At 40.3% G+C, this 20,108-nt stretch overlaps 1 protein-coding gene across 1 annotated transcript; it reads right to left on the bottom strand.

Moving 5' to 3' along the window:
* Window positions 1-18,927: 18,927 nt before the first annotated feature.
* On the bottom strand, window positions 18,928-19,895 carry LOC149229543 (uncharacterized). Its single transcript, XM_089375869.1, has one exon. It carries the CDS (start codon window positions 19,641-19,643, stop codon window positions 19,074-19,076), a length of 570 nt encoding a protein of 189 aa, XP_089231995.1. The 5' UTR covers window positions 19,644-19,895; the 3' UTR covers window positions 18,928-19,073.
* Between the last annotated feature and the right edge of the window lie 213 nt (window positions 19,896-20,108).

The following is a 20,108-nucleotide window of genomic DNA, read 5'->3' as shown; positions in this document are numbered from 1 at the left end:
TCATTCAAATCCTCGAATCAGTAGAGTGAAACACTTATTTAAAGAACCAAAAATAGAATGATACTATGCACACCAAAACAAAGCAAAACAAAAATAGAAAAGTAAAGAAAAAAGACAACAAGCAAGCAAACAAGCCAAACCAAGTCGGGAAGCAAACAAACATGAAAACCAAAAAGGAAAGATAAGCAAGAAAGAAAACACTACTCCTACTCCTATGCTAAATAGTCAGAATTATATGAAATAAAATTTCCATTGAATCCACCATAGGCATGCCCGACCTGCGACTACATCTATACAAGCGATTAAAACATATAAAAATAAGCGTGCAATAGAAAATACAAAAACTTGAAAAACTTTCACATGAGAGAGAAGGTCTCACGTGTGGGCAGAAAGATGTGTCACAACCACCCAACACACATTCTTACCTCTTCGATGACTATTGTTTTTCAAAAAATCTTGGAGGCCTCTTGCAAGTGTGTGTTCTTCTAGACCAAGTTTCTTAGTGAGTGTGAGGAATGACTAAAGCTTGTTACCTGCAACACGACTCACCAAGTAAGATTGTTCTAGCCATTCAGGATTGGATCATAAAATTCATGATGGTTGTTTTGAAAGACTCGTGATATTTGAGAAGATGGGATCCTAATTTGAGAGAGGGGATCATGATGGGAATCTGGTATGGATAGATATATCTGATCATTCTCATTGTTCATGTCAAGATAGTGAGGATGTGCCATAGTCGTCAACGCGGGCTGAAGTGCCTCATCTACTTGACAAAAGTTTGAGGAGAAATATGTTACATGGTGAATATCATAGTGCGTAAAGCAACTATCATTGGATGTACTATTGGGAAAATGATAAACTACATGACAGTTACCCAAGATAGAAGAAATATCAGATGAGTTGGTCGAGAAGCCAGATTCCTAGTTTGACATGAATAGAGAATATTTTTGAACAATCTTGCAAACACTCTTAATGATGGAATCAAGTTCGTTGTGTGCTAGATATGACAGTACACCCACCTGCAACTAGTAAAAAATTGTGCGGGCATCATGCTCATCACAAGACTGTAGGAAGGATGCCAGTACTGTGACTGTGTGAAGCTAGTTAGGGTGTGGTGAAATGAGAGGAACTTGATTCTTGTGATAGCTTGTGCGCTCGTCACCACATAGGGAGATTGTTGGTGTGATGAGCAGGCATATTTGAAGTGCAAGATTCGCAAGAAGACCAAGGAGCTTATCGTGAGAGAGATCATCTGAAGAGTATGATTCAAGACAAAGATAGTCTTTGAGATGATCAACTTCATAGTTCCATGATTTCATGAGAGGCAGACACTCCCAAATAGAATTGGATGTAAGAGAAGTGCATGAAGATAAACACGTTGTAACAGATTCGTGGATTTAGTCATTAGTGAAAATTTGAAATTTTGAAATCTCACACCTGGAGTAGTAAATATTTTTTACATGGGGATCCACATCGAGTACAACCATCCAGATAGATGGACTTTTCATGAGAAACCACATTTGATTCAGTTCGTTGGGCCTACCAGAGTCGTGAGATCTTAACATAACAATTAATGGATGTTGAAGTGCCTCGGCTCCTTTGCACATACCAGAACTTTATAGAATCAAAAATTTTCATTTTGAGATGTGAACCAAATCAAACATGGCTTGAGGATGGTTATTTTTGCTGATTTCAAAACTGCTCTTAGGATGGAATCCATCTCTGTCACAGGCCTCATCAAATTTTCTAGCTTCAGGAAGCTAATTTGATGAGTTGTTTTCATGCAATGCACAAGATGATGATGAGGGGAAGAGTCCTCTGCGTTGAGACTGTTCTCATCATGGACAGACTCACTGCCTGGTATCAATCGAGGAGATAACCAGGAGCATGTAGATGCGTTGAGAATGGTAGGACACATAAGCGAGTTGCAAAGGAAGTTCTAGAATGGATGCCTACTTTGGCTGGTGTGCATTCAATATCTGAGTTAGAGTGTACATGAGAGAACAATAGATCACATGATGTGCTTGGGCATTCATCACAATATATGGAACCATGGGAATGATGACAACCCAAGACTAGAGGTTGATCGAAATAGTTAATTGTGCATGATGTTTCACCAAGATTAGCAGACTGAATCGGTCAAGAATGGAAGTTCAATTTCTTGATGTGAACCATGTTGAAACATAGAAGAGGAATTGATTATTTCTTCACCTTCCTGCTCCTCCACTGTATAATGAGACTGCCTTTCACATGACTGCAACTTGAGCCAACAACTTGAGAATCAAGAGAATGCAAGCAGCTAGCTTGTGAAGTGGATTGATCAAGCGATTCATGGTACAAGGAGTCATGGCTTGTAGATGATGGAAGATAGAAAAGACATAGATTAGACTCAAGACTTGGGTTACGAATAGTTATTTTCTCTTGTGGAATGGGGGAATGAGTCTTCGCCATGGGCTTTTTAAGCCATTCTGGAATTTTCTCTGTTGGAGTGGGAGACGACTAAGAAGATGAGTTGGGAACATCCTGCACAGATTTATCAGCTTTGCGACCGCTACGAGCAGGTACCCGTTGTGCATATTTATTAGCTTTGTAACCACTATGATGTGGCACCTTCTTTGAGACTGGAAAGGGAGGAGGAAAAGGAAAAAATGGGGTGTTGGGCTCCTCCTCTACAAACTGAGGGGCCTCATGGTCCGTAAGAGTCGAGGGAGAAGGAAAATCTGGAGGTTTACCATGTCAGGAAACATGAACCAAGTGTTTCAACTCTTGGCTCATGAATTCAATGTCCACAAACCATTCAGGAATTTCATGATATAGGTGAAGGAAGCAAGTAGAAAAGTCCTCAACTGATTCGCTAGGCTTCATTCTTAAATGAGAGATTATTTCATAGACATCTTGGTGGTTACACTTATCGAAGGCTTCATGGATATCCTTGAGTAGAGCGAGAAGGGAATGGATGGAAGCAGGTCGCAGGGTATGACACCACCGATTAGCACAACCTTCAAGGGTGAGGAATAAAAGTACACAAACAAGATTTTCACTATTAATTTCATAAGACTCACAGAAATGAAGAAAATCAGAAATATGCTTGGTTAAGGACGCTTTGTCCTCACTGTCAAACTTTAACAAGGACAAGTGATCGAGAAGCTTCTCAGGGATTGATAGTTGATTAAGGGAGATGCGAGAGCACGAATTGTGTATGATCCATTTGGTAAGAGATTCAAACCAAATGCAATGGGCTCAGCTTGTCATCTGGCCCTCTTTCTAGCGCCAGAAATGTTGACGGTGTTGGACCCACCAACATTGAGGGGATCTCCCCCATATGAAGTCCCAACTAGACCTCACACCATTTTGTGTAGGGGTCCCTTGCAGTATGATGGCCCAGCTTCCATTATCTTAAAGGTTTCCCTTAGCTCCTTTTTATTAGCACATGAGAGTGGTTTACTTTGTCTTCGAATAGTGAGGTTCACATGCCTGGTGAGTGCTTAGTGTCACTTGTGTCAAGGTTCTTTCACTGCAAAGGGAGAGGGTGTGAGTGAGTCTCAAGTAGAAAGGGAATAGTCCCAACTTTGTTAGAGACACACAACACATCAATACATGTGCAACTTCCAGTAGAGTAGTCCACACAGATGCGACAATCACAAACACAAAGTGAACAAATAACATGTACAACACTGAGCAGAATAGTCCACACGAGTGCGGCATCGTTATAACAAGTTTATGATAATGAATCTATGGAGTGTCCAATGGAGTAGTCCATACGAGTGAGACAACATTAACAATGAATACAACATATTTCCAAAAGCATATGTACTAGAACAACTGAAATAGTGCAACTGCCTTAATACAAGTTAAAGAAACATGCATTACAAGCATCCAAAGAATAGTCTTACAAATGAATATAATGCATGTGTGAAAATGTCATGCACTGTTAACATGGTTCTAAATTAAGTGAAAGTTCCAAGACACACCTATACACCATTACATCACTAACCTTGATAGTGGGGCATTGGAGCTACTTCTCACTCCTCAAAGAAAAGACTACAGAATCTTAGGGCTATGTGGGAGGAGCCAAGGTGAAAAATTCCTTTTTATCTACAACTGAGTGGTATATATAGCCAAGGGTGAAACTAACCCTTGTGACTGTTCGACTTCCCCCATGACTGTTTGACTTACATGACTCTTCAAATTTACATGACTCTTCAACTTTACATGTGGTTCTCTTGGACATCCATGTTACATTACATTGATTACAATAGTATGGCTTGCAATAGTAATGTGGCCAAGATAACTCATGACATGACTCGACACGACAGTGCTGGTATGTTCATGCTAATGGTGGTGTCCATGTCAAGCTGTAGTGTTGCTGAGTGATGAGTGTGCTCTTGGTGTATTATAGATTCACCTCCGCATGGCAAGGTGTTCGGAGTCTTCGATGGTATTATTGTTCACTTGATGTTGCATGTGCATGTATCCCCTTCTTTGGTACTTGGCATGTTTCATGTGTTCATCCATTCACAAACAAGACTCCTAGCATTCACTCTTTGTTCATCTCATTTTTCATCGTGCCATGTCTCATCCATGTACTTGTATCTACAATCACTCATGACGAGATAACATCAAATCCAAAAATCTCCTAGTCTACCATGATGCATCATCTTTCATTTTCGGGTGCAATTGATAAGGAGAGAGGACAAGGCTCTGAAACTGCGCAGAGCATATTTCGGGCTGGAATGTGGGCTCTGGCGCATTGTCAAGGAAAATTGTTTAGAGGTCACTAGGAGGCTGAGATGAGCAGTCTGGAAGAGTAGTGACCATTTGTGGGATCTTGCTTGGCTAGAGGGCAGAACTGCACAAATTTTCCAAGGAGGCACTACAAGCAGCAGGGAGGATACTAGAAATGAAAATTGCGCAGATTCTCTAGGGAGGTTTGTAGTGAAAACTGCATAGATTCTCGAGGGAGGCTAGCAGTGAAAACTACACAGATTCTCTAGGAAGGTTGGCAGTGGGTTGCGTGATCTTGCTGGCCAAAACTACGCAGAACTAGGAGGCTGGCTTGCAGGAAATATTTGCGTAGTTTTTAGGCTGAGTGGGGTGTTGGGAAGCTAGAGGAAAACACAAGAAACTACCTAGTTTTTATGAGGATCAGTAGGATGCCTGACAAGGGTATTGGCTAGTAGAACTACACATATTTCGGGGACAATGCAATGACAGGCATCAGGTGCCTTTCCATCATGCATGTGCAATTTCTTCAACCAACGAAGGTGGGCATGCTGATAGCCTCTGCACATTTTTTTGGAGGAGTGAAGCCCGGGGTCACTTCCCGGTCAAACTCTCTGGTTGACGAGTGATAAGCTTGATAGATTTTCTTGCGGGAAGCACAAATTGAGATGGCTTTTTGAGTAACTTCAGCATTGTTCTGTGTGAAAATCATTCGAGTTGATTCAAGTATTGCACAGTGAAAATTTCCTAGGAGGCAACCTCAAGCTCTATGTAATTCTGGGCAGTAGTACATGATCACTGAGTGCTGAGACTACGTAGTACAACTCAGTGGAAGTCCGACTTGTGGAGGGTGGTCTAGTTGACATTAATTTGGAAAAATAATTAAGTGTGTGAATGAGTGAACTTGTGCATGCATGACCTTGTGAACACACACTCAACACGGCTTGACAACGAGACGCCTCGAACCAACAAGACAACATGCTTAGTGTGACTGACCAATTGGTGTGAGCGACAAGTTTTACACTTGAGATAGATCATCGAATGACCGCGATGACACTTGCGTGACATTGCATACAACTTTGTGTGTGAGTGCGAAAGATGATTACATAGCAAACATAACTTGTACACATGAAGACTAACCATGAACATAGCCAAAACATGACTGCAAGAATTAAATTGTGACCAACATGCTAAAAGATGTCTAATAAAAAGTCAAGCGAGGAGTGTGAAAAGACTTGACACGAGCTCATGGGATGAGCCCAATTGTTTGCAAACATCAAGGAAAAAACCAAGGAAACCTCCGAAATTGGATGAAGGCCAAAATTTTGGAGGGTGTTGTAGCCGCTACAACAGAATGTTAAGCTACTACTTAGCAAACAATAATTGTGAAATTAAAGGTTGAAAAACATACTCATGAAACAAAAAATAAGTGTTGAAATGTGGCAACAAGAATATTCCAATTTTAATTTGTCCTTGAATTAAAATTAAGAATTAAAATTCGGATTTAGTCTCACCAGCTGCTGGAAAATAATTAATTAATTCATCTTGAGTTAATTAGTTGGAAATATTCAAGCTAGAAGTCTTTGTGAAGTCATGCAATAGTTATTCCCTTGATTGAGGAGATTATCCCTTAATTAAGTAGATAAGGATGAGTTGTATTTGAGTTGTAATTAGTTAGCTCAGTTAACTGAGTTAAGTCTAGTTAAATTAGTTCCAAACTGTTGGAGGAACTAATTGTCAGTTCAGTCAGTTGATGCATGCATGCATGAAACTAGTGTACTCCAGATAACTGAACATTCTCTCATAAATAACACATGCATGTTAGTTCAGACAAAGACCCAGTTGAGATTAACGGTAGGGACAATTTACTATCAGTTGCAATAAGTTTCCTATAAGAAAATATCTTGCATGCAGAAGGAATTCATTCCTTGAGAATTGCATAGTTTTACTGTGTGTTGGAGCAGTGTGTGAGATCAGTGTCACACAAGGTTACAACAGGAACACCCAGGGAAAACTGCGTAAGGAAATAGGAGGTTTGGAGGGCAGAGGAAAGGCATATGAGTTGTCTATTCTGTCTATGAGTAGCAGTGAGGGATTGTACTGAGAGATGGATAGCTGTGAGAGCTAAAGCTGTGTGTAATCCTGAGATATTTCTACTTGTATGATAATACAGATAGCGGGGATTTTAGCTGAGGCTTTCCCCAGAGTATTCTTTTGTGTTTCATGTGTATTGATTCTTCTTCTCTTTTATATGTGTTCTGTTTGATCTTGCTCAAAATCGATTAAGATTCCACAAGTTTGATTGTAGAAGTAGATTAAGTATTTTGCTTTAGTATATTGCATTATCAGGTTAATCTACAATGAGAATTTCTACAAGAAGAAATAGCAAGTGGAAAATAAAAACTAGTATTAAAGCACGAACAATTAAAACATCATGAATATCAATATCATGAATATCAATATTATATTTACTCAAAGGAAGCACAAGATTTACAACTAATCTAATAGATAAATGATTGGTGAAAGAAGATAAAATTTGAACTCAATAATACATGTGAAGAAAATGCCTCATCTAGGAGTGGGCTCAAACTAGCAAATTTATTTTTCCTTGTAGAGAAGATCAAGGCAACAAATTAATTATCAACAATGAAAATTTTGCATTATATTATGAGAATGATTAGAGTTTGCACTTTTTATAAATTCTATTAGATGGATGAAAAAGTTACAAAAAGCTATTTTACGAGACACAAATCCTCTATCTTTATACTATAGTCGAGGGAGATAAAATAGTAAGTATTTTAACAAACAAAGAGTCTTAATATCGCCAAGGAAAGAAAATCTATGGAATTGTCACTAATAAATTTTCTTAAATAAGAATCAACCTCGCTTGATCTACCATGGTTCATTGGAAACAACATCACATTATCCCAATTTTACCACGAACAATCTAAAAACAACATCGAGTATCAGGTGTCTCTGATATGTCACAAAATCCCTATTCATAATGAAGTTTCAACCATGAATAATTAGCACTTTTATAATCGAAATAATGCATCTAGAAGGTAAAATAATAAAGGTGAACTGATTCCTTCTAAGTCATATGTTATACCAATTAATATATCAAAAATATGAGAAAAAGAACAAGAAATCAACATTAAAACTAAGGAATAGGGTAAGGAAATCATGACAATTGTGAGGCCCAACAATAAGAAAACAAAAAATCCACTCCCATATAAAAATGATATTTTTCCTTTAGTCATAATATACCAAGCGTTTGAAATCCAGTTATCAATTCTTAAGACTAGGTCACTTATCAATTATTCAGACTAGGTTGTATACTAAACATTCTGACCACAAGTCATTATACGGGAATGGATACCTTCTATCTCATTTGGATTAAGATAAGTAAGCTAAGGGTCTTTGACTTCATCACAAACCATGTTAGTTGGGTTAGTTTGGATTGAGAGATGTTTCATGCATTTCTTCATAAGATAAGTGATTTGGATCCTCTTAGCAACCAGAATTAACAAAGATGTTTTACTTCTATGATGTTAACAGAATTTCATGTGAAAGAGTATGAAAAAACCACATGTGCATACTTTAAAGAAAAGGAATGATAACAACAACCGTCAAATCAAAGAACACACACAACTTGATAACAAAGTTTGTCTACTGTAGACTACGTCTATGGGCTTGGTGTTAAGAGGGGGGAGGTCACTTCAATCATTGTTGTAAGATGATGATGAATACATGATTTCATCTCTATAATTATAAGGAAGAACTCCGTCAACGAGAATTACATGTCTCTCCATGAGATGTTCTTCTATAAGAACTCTCACTCATACAAGATCTCCTCTAGCATGAAAAAATAATAGTCTCTCACATAAAGTGACATACAAGGGTCCTCCCACAAAGTGGCATACATGTATCTCAAAATAAAATCATCATCTCATCATAAATAAAATGAAGACATGGTGGCAATGCATCTTATACCTCCAAGTCTGGGGAAGACCTAAAAATTGGCTAATCAGATGAAGAAACAACATTCACCATTGCATTCCTTGTGAAAACTGTGAAATCTAAGTGTAAACTCGACCCCTTTCTGACTCTGACAAATTTGGGCTCCCCGTGAATCTCAATGATTCCTCAAGATCTAGAAATATTATTTTCTGCAGGTTGACTAAAATTATGTTGCTCAGATGAGAAAATTGATTACAACATTGTACTCCTTGAGTAAAAATGAGAAAGATGAGTGTAAAGTCATCATATTGTCGTCACCTTCAAAAATTGGCCTCCAAGGAATCTTTTAGATCCCTTATGATTCCCCTACGTCAGGGTTCCATGCCTCTTTTTCCTTGCATGATCAAGATTCCACCGCAGGATGGGTTTTTCTGCCACTCCTCTATTTGGCGAATGACGAGTTCCGAGTTTATATTAAATTTGTCAGCGGAGGAATTAATTATTGGCCCGTTGGACATTGGTAACAGTGGTTAACTTTTGGTGTGGGAGGCTCAAGTTCCAACCCCGCGGCCTCCCCACCTGGCCTATTTTTGGCACGAATTTGTTTTTTTTAATAACTTGTTAATGGGCCATTTTTCTTGTAAGTGGGGTTCCTGTGGGGTGGGCCGGCCAAACCGTTTGGGCGGGTTCGATCCCCGTTGGCCTCGTATATATATGTGTGTGTGTGTGTGTGTGTGTGTGTGAGGCCAAGGTTGGCGGGGTTTATTTTCCCTCCAACCCCTTTTTTTAATATTTTTTTAAACAAATTAGTCAAAGTTCATTTGCGCGTTTTTAGGGTTACCAATCATTTTAAGAAGGCGACAACTTCACTAGTTCCTGCCACTAGAAATATTTCTCACAAAGTGTTAATTTAATGCCTCAGTAGTGGATGTCAAATTTGGTGGACCTCCAAATTTGGCGAGCCTCCAAATTTATTTGGCGCTCTGTTAACTTTAGTCAATGGGCCTAGTTGACCAAAACATTGACTGGCCATAACTTTCACATATGATGTCAGATTGAGGTTTCTTTTGAACCATTGGAAAATTTGCAATGATCTCTTCAATTTCCACTTGGTTTCATGGAAATCAGAGACTTTTATTTTTGTGCCTTTTCAAAACCCTCTTTTATTTTTGAGCCTATCTAGAGCCACCTAGATCATTCCTCCCCACTGAAGAGATTTTGTTCCTCCAAAAGTATGAACATGATAGGTAATATGTTTTACTCCCTTGTCTGCACAACGAGTACTCTGGTAGGCCACACTTCCTTCTCCTTCACCCTCCTTCACCTTTGTTTTTCAAAGCCATAAGTGATGAACCGACACCTGCATCCGATGAAAACATGTGGTACAATGTTTATAAAATATAAGTTCTACTAAAAGATCAAACATGACCCAAACAAACCCCATAATTTCCAAGATTTTATAACACACTCTTTTGTCAAGTTTACATCGAAATAATAACAAAAACTAATACTCCAGCTATAAAAAAAAGGTTAAAATCATCATCATGTTGCTTTCACAAGTGATGGAAAACACATCATCACTTTTACATTCATTTCACAACATGTGATTTACAAAATGTAGCCATGACAAGCTAAGAACTATAGGGAAACCATCTCTCACTCATCAAAGTGAATGGATCATCATTCTAGAGTTCTTCCTGTTTTCAAAAAGCTTCATTGAATGGTTTCTGCACAGGCGCTTTGACTTTCTTGAGACACTTCTCTGGATGGAGCTCCCAACATGTGGCTCTCTGATGTCCACCTCTTTTGCAATGACTGCAAAAATTTTCTACCTTCAGACATGATTAACCTTCTTCCTTCCATGATGAGGAGAAGGTCTTTCACATCTCGTCCTCTTTCTTGTTGCCATCCTCTTCCAATAGTTGGCAACAAAATGGTTATACAAGCCACAAAAACTACATGGTTTTTTATGCCACAATTTATGTTCATCATTAACAATGTGCTTGCAATAAAAATTAACATTAGCATAATGAGACCTCTTATACCTTGCTTGGTTGTCTCTGATGCAATCCTAGTGATGAAAACTTGCCTTAGCTTTTCCTCTACAAAGTGCATTGTCATGGGAAGATTGTGATATGTTCCCATCATCCTCTTTCCTCGACAGTTTCGATAATGGCTTGGAAGATTCTGCTACCTTTGAACACTCTCCTTCAATGTATCCAAATCCTTCAAATTGACGTCTTTGTACAACCTCCAATGGCTCATTCATTCATTGGCCATTAACACCAAGTCATCCTCCTTTATATCCCATCTTGGTAAGGAGTCTCACGTTGGTTCATGAAATGCGTACCTCAAGGATTCTAACAGAAACAACATCATGTGAAAATGAAACTGAAGAAATACCAACGCTGCTCACCTTAGTTGTTGATTCTAAAGTTGGCGATGATGGCTTCGCTAAGCCTTCATTGCACTTCAACTTTTCCAAGGTGTCTTCCATGACTCATAATTGAAGCCACAATTTCTGCTTCTCCTCTATTTCTTCTTGTAGCAATCTCTTCAATTCAGCATTATCTTCTTGAAGGATCTCATTGGTCTCTTAATTTTAATGATAAGAAGAAGATGAAGAAGAATATTCACTTGAAGATGGAGATGGAGCATCATCCTCTGCTCTCTCTTTTTCTTGTTCTTCTTTTTCCATTTTCTCCTCACATCTACCATGTGTGCCATCCTAAGGAGGTCCTCGTAGATATATTTTTGAATCTCCATTATCCTTCTTGTTTCACATTCAATCTCTAGTTATCATTCACACACACAATTCGCATCAATAGGAAGACCACTCTGATACCAAACTTGATCCAGATTCTCTCAACAGCCAGAATTAACCAAGATCTTTTACTTCTGTGATGTTAGCAGAATTGTATGTGAAAGAGTATGAAAAATCCACATGTGCATACTTTAAAGAAGAGAAAACATAATGACAACCATCAAATCAAAGAACACACACAACTTGATAACAAAGTTCATCTAGTGTGGACTACGTCTTCGAGCTCGGTATCAAGAGTGGGGAGGTCGGTTCATTAATTGTTGCAAGATGATGATAAATACACGATGTGATCTCTATCAGTATAAGTAAGAACACCCTCAACTAGAGTGGCATGCCTCTCCACAAAATGTTATTCTATAAGAAATCTCACTCATACAAGCTCTCCTTCAACATGACAAAATAACAGTCTCTCACATAAAGTGGTACATAAGGATCCTATCACAAAGTGGCATACATGGATCTCAAAATGAAATCATCATCTCAACAAAAATCAAATGAAGGTATGGCATAAATGCATCTTATACCTCCAAATCTGGGGACGACCTAAAAATAAGCTACTCAGATGAATAAATGACATGCACCATCACATTCCTGCGAAAAATGAGAAATATGAGTATAAAGTCGCCATACTTTTGTGACCTTCAAAAATTGGCCTCCAGGGAACCTTTTAGATTCCTCATGATTCCCATGCATTAGGGTTCCATGCCTCATTTTACGTGCACGTTCAGGGCTCCACCACAGGTTGGGTTTCGTTGCCTCTCCTCCACTGGGTGAATGATGAGTTCTTAATTTATCTAAAATTTGTCGACAGAGGAATCAATGATTGGCCCATTCGGTCGTTGGTAACAGTGGTTAACTTTGGTGTGGGAGGCCCAGGTTCCAACCTCGCGACCTCTCGACTTGGCATATGGTTGGCGTGGATTTGTTTTTTGTTTTAAGTGGTTATTTAATGGGTTATCGTTTTGGTGAGTGGGGTCGACCTGGATCAATAAGGCATCCATAGTTATGGAAAAATCAAGACTCATAGGTGTAACCATGGTAGAAGGCCTATATGTAGTGAAAAATATGTGGACACTCACTTCTGAGAAACTATAGTGGCAATAAGTATGATTTGTAAATGGAAATTTTCATAATCAATTATTTGTTGAATACCCCAAACAAGGGCAATGGTAGCTAAGGAAAATTCTCTATCTACAACATATCATGAATAAAGTTGTGGATTTATAATCCTAATATATTATCCTTATATATACACTTTTAATAATATTTCATTTTTTTCATATCTTTTAAACATCAAATTTTCCTGCTTGAATTAAACTTGTTCCTTCATCTATATTCAATATTTATATCAATTAAATTAAAACACAATCTCCACAATCTCCAAATACCTGTTTAGATAAGTTTATTAATATAACCCTTAAACTCTGTTATTATTCTATATTCTTCACTTTTAAATAATTTTAAACTTCTTATATATACTTAATACATCTAAATATAATAAAAGATAAATTGATTTATATAATTTTATGAAAATAAAGTTAAAAAAGGAAATTAAATTAAATTATATATATATATATATATATATATATATATATATATATATATATATATATATATATATATATATTGTTAAGCTTGATAGGACTTTTTCATTGATAAATTGATTTATATAATTTTATCAAAATAAAGCTAAAAATGGAATTAAATTAAGCTTGGTAAGACTCTCATTTTGGATTTTACATGTCCAATATTCACCTAGCGATGGGGAGTGTCACGCCCCCAAGCTGGCGGTAGTCTTTCAACCACTCTTAGCGAGGTGTGGCACCACCGAACACTTTCTTTTCACCAATACTTATGTTCGTGGACTATGCCTAATTCACTTTCTCCTACTTAGTTTGTGTTTCACAACCAAGTATTATTATGTTTAGCCTTTATACCAATGAACACCCATGCTTATTCATTATCAACAGCAATTATAACAAGAACACAATCGCACAGTATAAAGGGAGGAGCAACTCCCTGAACAATGAGTTTGCCCGAAATATATATATTAATCAATATTTAACAATATAAGCTTTTACATGTCTACTTGGAAGATACCAAGTTCCATACTTAGCCAAATTTACAATCACGGCAAAATTGCCTTCGTGCACACTTGCACGATGGGCGGGTGCTCACCCGAGTCACCAAGACACCCACGCCAAGACTTCGTGCACCCACAACCAACCCACGAGCGCACCTTGCCCAACACCTTCGTCTTTCTTCAAGTGCGAGCTAAAACCGTGCGCAAGTCCAACCTTAGCGCATGAGCTATGCGCTCATACCTTGTCCTTAATGTGCACTCTAAACCTGCTCCTCTATGCGAAGTTGTTGTCTTCGAATGAGTTGATTCGATGATGGTTTGAACGCTCCAAAGTGCATCCAATATATATGCATTGTAGTGGGGGTGGTGGCTCACCCAGCCGACCACCAAAACATGGTTTACACACCCTTTAAATGCCCAACTACAAGTCGGCCTGCACCTCATCATGAGTCGGCCTCAAGTGTGTTGGCCCACGCTCAAATCGGGTATAAACTTCCCATCGTTCCTCATATTGTCGCAACTGTCGTAATGTTTCGTCGCAAGTAACTCACCCTTTCGTCGATTTCTTGTGTGCCGCAGCTCGTCGCTCCACCCGCACGCCCGTCGCGTGCCTTGACTTGTTGGTCACCCGTGCCCGGCGTGTGCCTCAACTCGTCGGTCACCCACACCCGCACCTGACGTGCTCCTCGACTCGCCGCTCGCCCGCGCGCTCATCGCACAACCGTGCCTGTGCCCGGTTTTCCCAACACCCAACCGCGTTATCACCTGAGGACCTTACATCCTCCTCCACCTGAAATCATTGTCGTCCTCGACAACATATCATCCTGATAACCACTCACCAAGATCATCAATATCCATGATGTCAGCTCCTCCACATGCGGCAAACATTCCTGCAACATATGTGGAACTCCATTTCCATCATGTCTCCTCAGCAACCAACTGTCACCAAGCTCACCATACCAAGGTACACACCCCATCGGTATGTCATACATCAGATATCATCTCAATCCATGATCATCGACTCCTCTATCACAATCTCCACTACAACGTTCGTGCCGACCCCATCATGTGTCATCGTGTGAACCTCTGTTATGATACTCCATCAAGTGCTAACACATCTCTATCATGTGCCAACATCTCATCCCAACAGCAACATCATCCTGTACACTGGATCCCCTCATGACTCAAGCTAGTTGGGTAGCTAATCCAACCATACGCCCAAACCACAAGAATGCACATTCTTCCATCACCATCAGTCATTTCTCAAAACAACCTGTCACATTCTTGACTCATCAAGAATCTATCCCCATAAATGCAAACCATGTTCAAGTCCATGGAAACTCCATCCCGTCTCATCTGCAACATGTCATGATGCTTGATGCCAAGCCATCCCTGCACCATCAGTCATACCTGCTCAACATGTTTTAAGGACTCACTGCCATGAGCAGCTAACAATGAGCCCCATCTCCTCATCCATCTAAGAAAATGTAGAAGGAGTAGAGCCTGAAGGCTCTCCCTCACTAATCAACTCGATCCATCTATCAGGATCCTCAATCTCCATCCTTTGTAGATAAGCAACCCGGTCTTCGCCCTGGACATCCGGCCTCACATACACCTCCTCATCATCATCATCATCCTCAACCAACTCTAGCCTTCTTGACAAATCCAAGATGCTATCTAAAAGTGTCCTGATGACCAATGACTTCTCGGTAAGCTTTGCCTCAACAGTAGACAACCGCTTACTCATGTCTCCCATTCGCTTCTCATCCTCCATTTGCATCACTCCCAATTTACAATCAGGCCTTGTCACTCCAATGGTTGGCACACCAATGGGTACATCCTCCCTTCCATCATAAATGTAGAACTTCCTCAAATGTGGAACAATCATAGCATCAAATTGTTTCATGAATTCCATCCCCAATACAGCTTCATAGTCATCAATCCGCACTATAGTGAAATCAACCTTCCCTGTCCATTCACCAAGTGTAGTGTCCACCCTTTCAGCTATACCAAGAATTTCAATAGGAGGAGAATTGACAGTCTTCATCTGTGCCTTTGTCGGTACAAATTTCAGCCCAATCCTTCTCACAGTATCTTCACCCATTAAGTTGTGAGAAACTCCACTATCCACCATAGTGAGTATATTAGCACCTCCAACCTTCATCCGAACATACTCCAACCTATTCCTCTCAGGATCTCTCCGAGAGACCACCTCTGTAGTAGCAGAAGCACCAAGTATCTGCATCATCCCCACAGAAGCTTCTTTATTCTTCGTATTAGATTGTGCAATTGCAGCCACTTTCGGTTTAGAAGGACAATTCTTCACCGTATGTGGTCTAGCACATATCCAACACTTCAAGGCTTTCTTCATCTTCGAATCATCATTCGATTTTGAAGCATCATCCTTCTTCTCTTTCAACTTATCGAACTTCTACTTCCGATCATCAGAAGTCTCATCATAATGTTCCACCAACCTGTCCACAGCAGCAAAAGCTTCCTCAAGTGTTCTAATCCTCTACCTCTTCACTTCATTGCATGCCCAAGGCTTCAACCCAATAATGAAATTGAACACCTTGTCCCTCTCCACCATGTCGGGAAGTTCCAAAACCGCACTTGCAAACTCCCGCTCATATGTCTGTAGGTTCCCTGTCTGCTTTATGAACTTTATTTTCATCCTTGCTTCCCACGTTTCATCCTGAGGACTGAAATGAGCCTACAAAGCTTTCATCATGTCATCCCACGAAGTAATGTCACCAGCATTGCCATTGGCAATTTGATCCATCCTCCTTCGCCACCACATCTTAGCATCATTTGTCAAGAACTGAGCAGCCACTTTCACCTTTGTCTCATCATCAGATAAACCCAAGCGTTCCAAGTATTGCTCCATGTCCCATATAAAGTTGCCAAGAGTCTTTGCACTTCTTGTACCATCGTAAGATTCTGGTTCCTTAACTTTCACTTGAGGCACTCCTCCACCTCAGTTATGCCTCACATCCTTCTTCAACACCACGATCCCATCTCTGGCTTCATCAAGAGATTTATGCAAGCCCATGATCTCTGCAAGACCTCGGTCCCTTGCCTCTTCAACCTCCTTGACCTTTACTTCAAGTTGTGTACACATAAGATCAATGTACTCGTGTTGAATCCGGAGTTCTTCGAGCTCTTCCCTCATCTTCGAATTGGCCTTTTGCTCCTTATCGAACAAGTCCATCTTCTTAGTCCAGAAGTTCTCCATGTCCTCCATTCTTTCCAACACTTTTTCCATAAGTGCTAGAGTAGCATCCTTCGCACCGTGACTAGACTCAACCTGAGATTCAACTGCTATTGCTAACAGCTTCCTTCTCTTTTGCAATCTAATTTCGACCATCCAACAGCTTCACCAAGGTTCCTGCAACCCAAGTCCTTGATGCAACACTTATCAGGAAGTGTTTCACCAACCTCTTTCACCTACAAGTACCTGCTTCACTGTCATTAGCTTCCAAGCTTCTTCAACCCTGAATATCACCTGTCAAGCTTCCAAGTGTATCCACACCTACACTTCGTCACGAGCAACCCTACTCTAACACTAGCTCCAACCGAGCTTTGATACCAACTTCACTTCGGTGAAGTTGTGTAGCAGCTTCAACCTTCGATGCCCGAATCAGTTGCTCTGATACCAACTGTCAAGCTTCTTCAACCCTGAATCAACTTTCAGCTTCCTGCAAGACTTCTCCAAGTCTTTAGACTAGCTCTGATACCAACTATCATGCCCCCAAGCTGGCGGTAGTCTTTCAACCACTCTTAGCGAGGTGCGGCACCACAGAACACTTTCTTTTCACCAATACTTATGTTCGTGGACTACGCCTAATTCACTTTCTCCTACTTAGTTTGTGTTTCGCAACCAAGTATTATTATGTTTAGCCTTTATACCAATGAACACTCATACTCATTCATTATCAACAGCAATTATAACAAGAACACAATTGCACAGTATAAAGGGAGGGGCAACTCCCTGAACAATGAGTCTGCCCGAAATATATATATTAATCAATCTTTAACAATACAAGCTTTTACATGTCTACTTGGAAGATACCAAGTTCCATACTTAGCCAAATTTACAATCACGGCAAAATTGCCTTCATGCACACTTGCACGATGGGCGGGTGCTCACCCGAGTCACCAAGACACCCACGCCAAGACTTCGTGCACCCACAACCAACCCACGGGCACACCTTGCCCAACACCTTTGTCTTTCTTCAAGTGCGAGCTAAAACTGTGCGCAAGTCCAACCTTAGCGCATGAGCTATGGGCTCATACCTTGTCCTTAATGTGCACTCTAAACCTGCACCTCTATGCGAAGTTGTTGTCTTCGAATGAGTTGATTCGATGATGGTTTGAACGCTCCAAAGTGCATCCAATATATATGCATTGTAGTGGGGGTGGTGGCTCACCCAGCCGACCACCAAAACATGGTTTACACACCCTTCAAATGCCCAACTACAAGTCGGCCTGCACCTCATCATGAGTCGGCCTCAAGTGTATTGGCCCACGCTCAAATCAGGTATAAACTTCCCATCGTTCCTCATATCGTCGCAAGTTATGTCGCAACTGTCGTAATGTTTCGTCGCAAGTAACTCGACCTTTCGTCGCTTTCCCGTGTGTCGCAGCTCGTCGCTCCACCCGCGCACCCGTCGTGTGCCTTGACTCGTCGGTCACCCGCGCCCACGCCCGGCGTGCGCCTCGACTCATCGGTCACCCGCCCCCGCGCCCAGCGTGCGCCTCGACTCGCCGCTCACCCGCGCGCCCATCGCACAACCATACCCATGCCCGGTTCGCCCGGCACCCAACCGCGTTATCACCCAAGGACCTTACAAGGAGGGTAGTACAAGATTCGAACCCAAAATCTCCGGTTTTCATTCCACCGCCATCACCACTTGAGCTATCGGAGGTAAATATATATATATATATATGTATATACATTTTATTCAACATGAAATTGCTGATATAATTTCAATACATTAAAATCTAAGTGATGAAATAATCTTATATTTATAATGGGGAACTTGGAAGTGTAAAATATTAAGATTATTATAAAAAAACATAAAATGTATCATAATAAGAATGTTAATAATGTAATGTAGATAACTATTAATTATCTTTATTTTGTTTTTGGGAAGGAAAACATCCTATAAATTTGTAAATCCATTTGTATATTTCTTAACATAGAATAAATCCAAAATTAAAATTCCGAATGTCCATGACTAGTTATGACTAGTTATGAACCTTCGGATCAGAGCTATGAGAAGATTGTAGAGAATTCTATAAAGATTATTTCCACATCACTGTGATGTTTTGCAGATTAATTTGAACTGGATCCATGTATAACATTCTTATTTACATACGAACGAAGAAAATATTGAGCTGCTTATTCATTTTTATGTACAATGTTAGATATTTACAGCCACAAATTTCTAAATTTCTATACATATATCGAATGTATAGAGCTTAATTGGCCTCTGGAATGCTTTGCAATGACGGTCTCCATCCAGCGCAGCATCTTTTGGCAACCTGTTCTTCTTTACCCTTACAATGTAGCTGCATCATCACCTGTTCCACTGATTTCTCCTTCCCAGAACACTCTGAGAGCAAGGCCTCCAGTTCTCGTTTCGAGATTACCATCTTCACCCTAACAGTACCACTGTCATTCTGCACACACTTAACTGAAGAAGCCAGCCGAGTGCTCACGCGCCTTTCTCTGCTAATTCCGCCATTATCGGTGCTTGTGGCCTCTGATAAAACGGCGTCCTTGGAAAGAGAAGGCGAATTAGGAATAAGTAGTAGCCGATAAAGCTGCCCGGGAACCAACTTCTGGTCCGGTGAAAGAGAGCGGCATTTTGCATCCTCGGAATGCACGACCGAATGCTGTGGGTACGCCGCCATGAGATCTCTGGCGAGAAGGGGAGGCGTGTATTCCATTATCTTTCCGTCGGATCTCGTCACCATTATAAATTCCTCCTCGCCCGTGAACTCTTCAGAGACCCGTCCCGATCCATGAGATGGCACACAGTTACCCATAATTTTTAGGTGCCAACTGATTTATTACGAATCAAAAGCGAATTCTTCAGCAGATAATCTGTAATCTGCGGTTTCTGATCTGTGTAGTGAGATTCACAGAGTGAGATTCCTGGATGTGGCGTTGCAGGAGAGGAGGGGTGTATATATACATATATAGATGGTAGGTGAAAAATATTGGGGGTATGTGGTCCGGAAAGGGCGCCATGTCACTTGCATTCTGTAGCTCGCCGATTTTCCCTTGCACCGTCACGTGCCGTTCTTGTGGACTTGAGTTACACACTTGAGCTTGGGGTTGCGAAATCTGTAATTGAATTTAATAAAAAATGTAGTGCAACAACCCACCGAGAGGAGATAGTGGCTCTGCTGTGCCTCATCTTTATCGTAACCCGTGAAGCTTTTGTCCATTCCATCCTCATCCTTTGTGCTTATCAGACTGAAGTGGCGACAAAAGGAAAACACACACCT

This window comes from Pinus tabuliformis, chromosome J (genome assembly GCF_031772625.1).
Source record: "Pinus tabuliformis cultivar Carrire ecotype Pingquan chromosome J, CPIR1, whole genome shotgun sequence".
Classification (NCBI taxonomy): Eukaryota; Viridiplantae; Streptophyta; class Pinopsida; order Pinales; family Pinaceae; genus Pinus; species Pinus tabuliformis.
This window is presented reverse-complemented; position numbering and strand designations above follow the sequence as displayed.

Excerpts from the sequence above, each read along its gene's own strand:
- LOC149229543 (XM_089375869.1), bottom strand. The coding sequence starts at position 19,643 with ATGGGTAACTGTGTGCCATCTCATGGATCGGGACGGGTCTCTGAAGAG.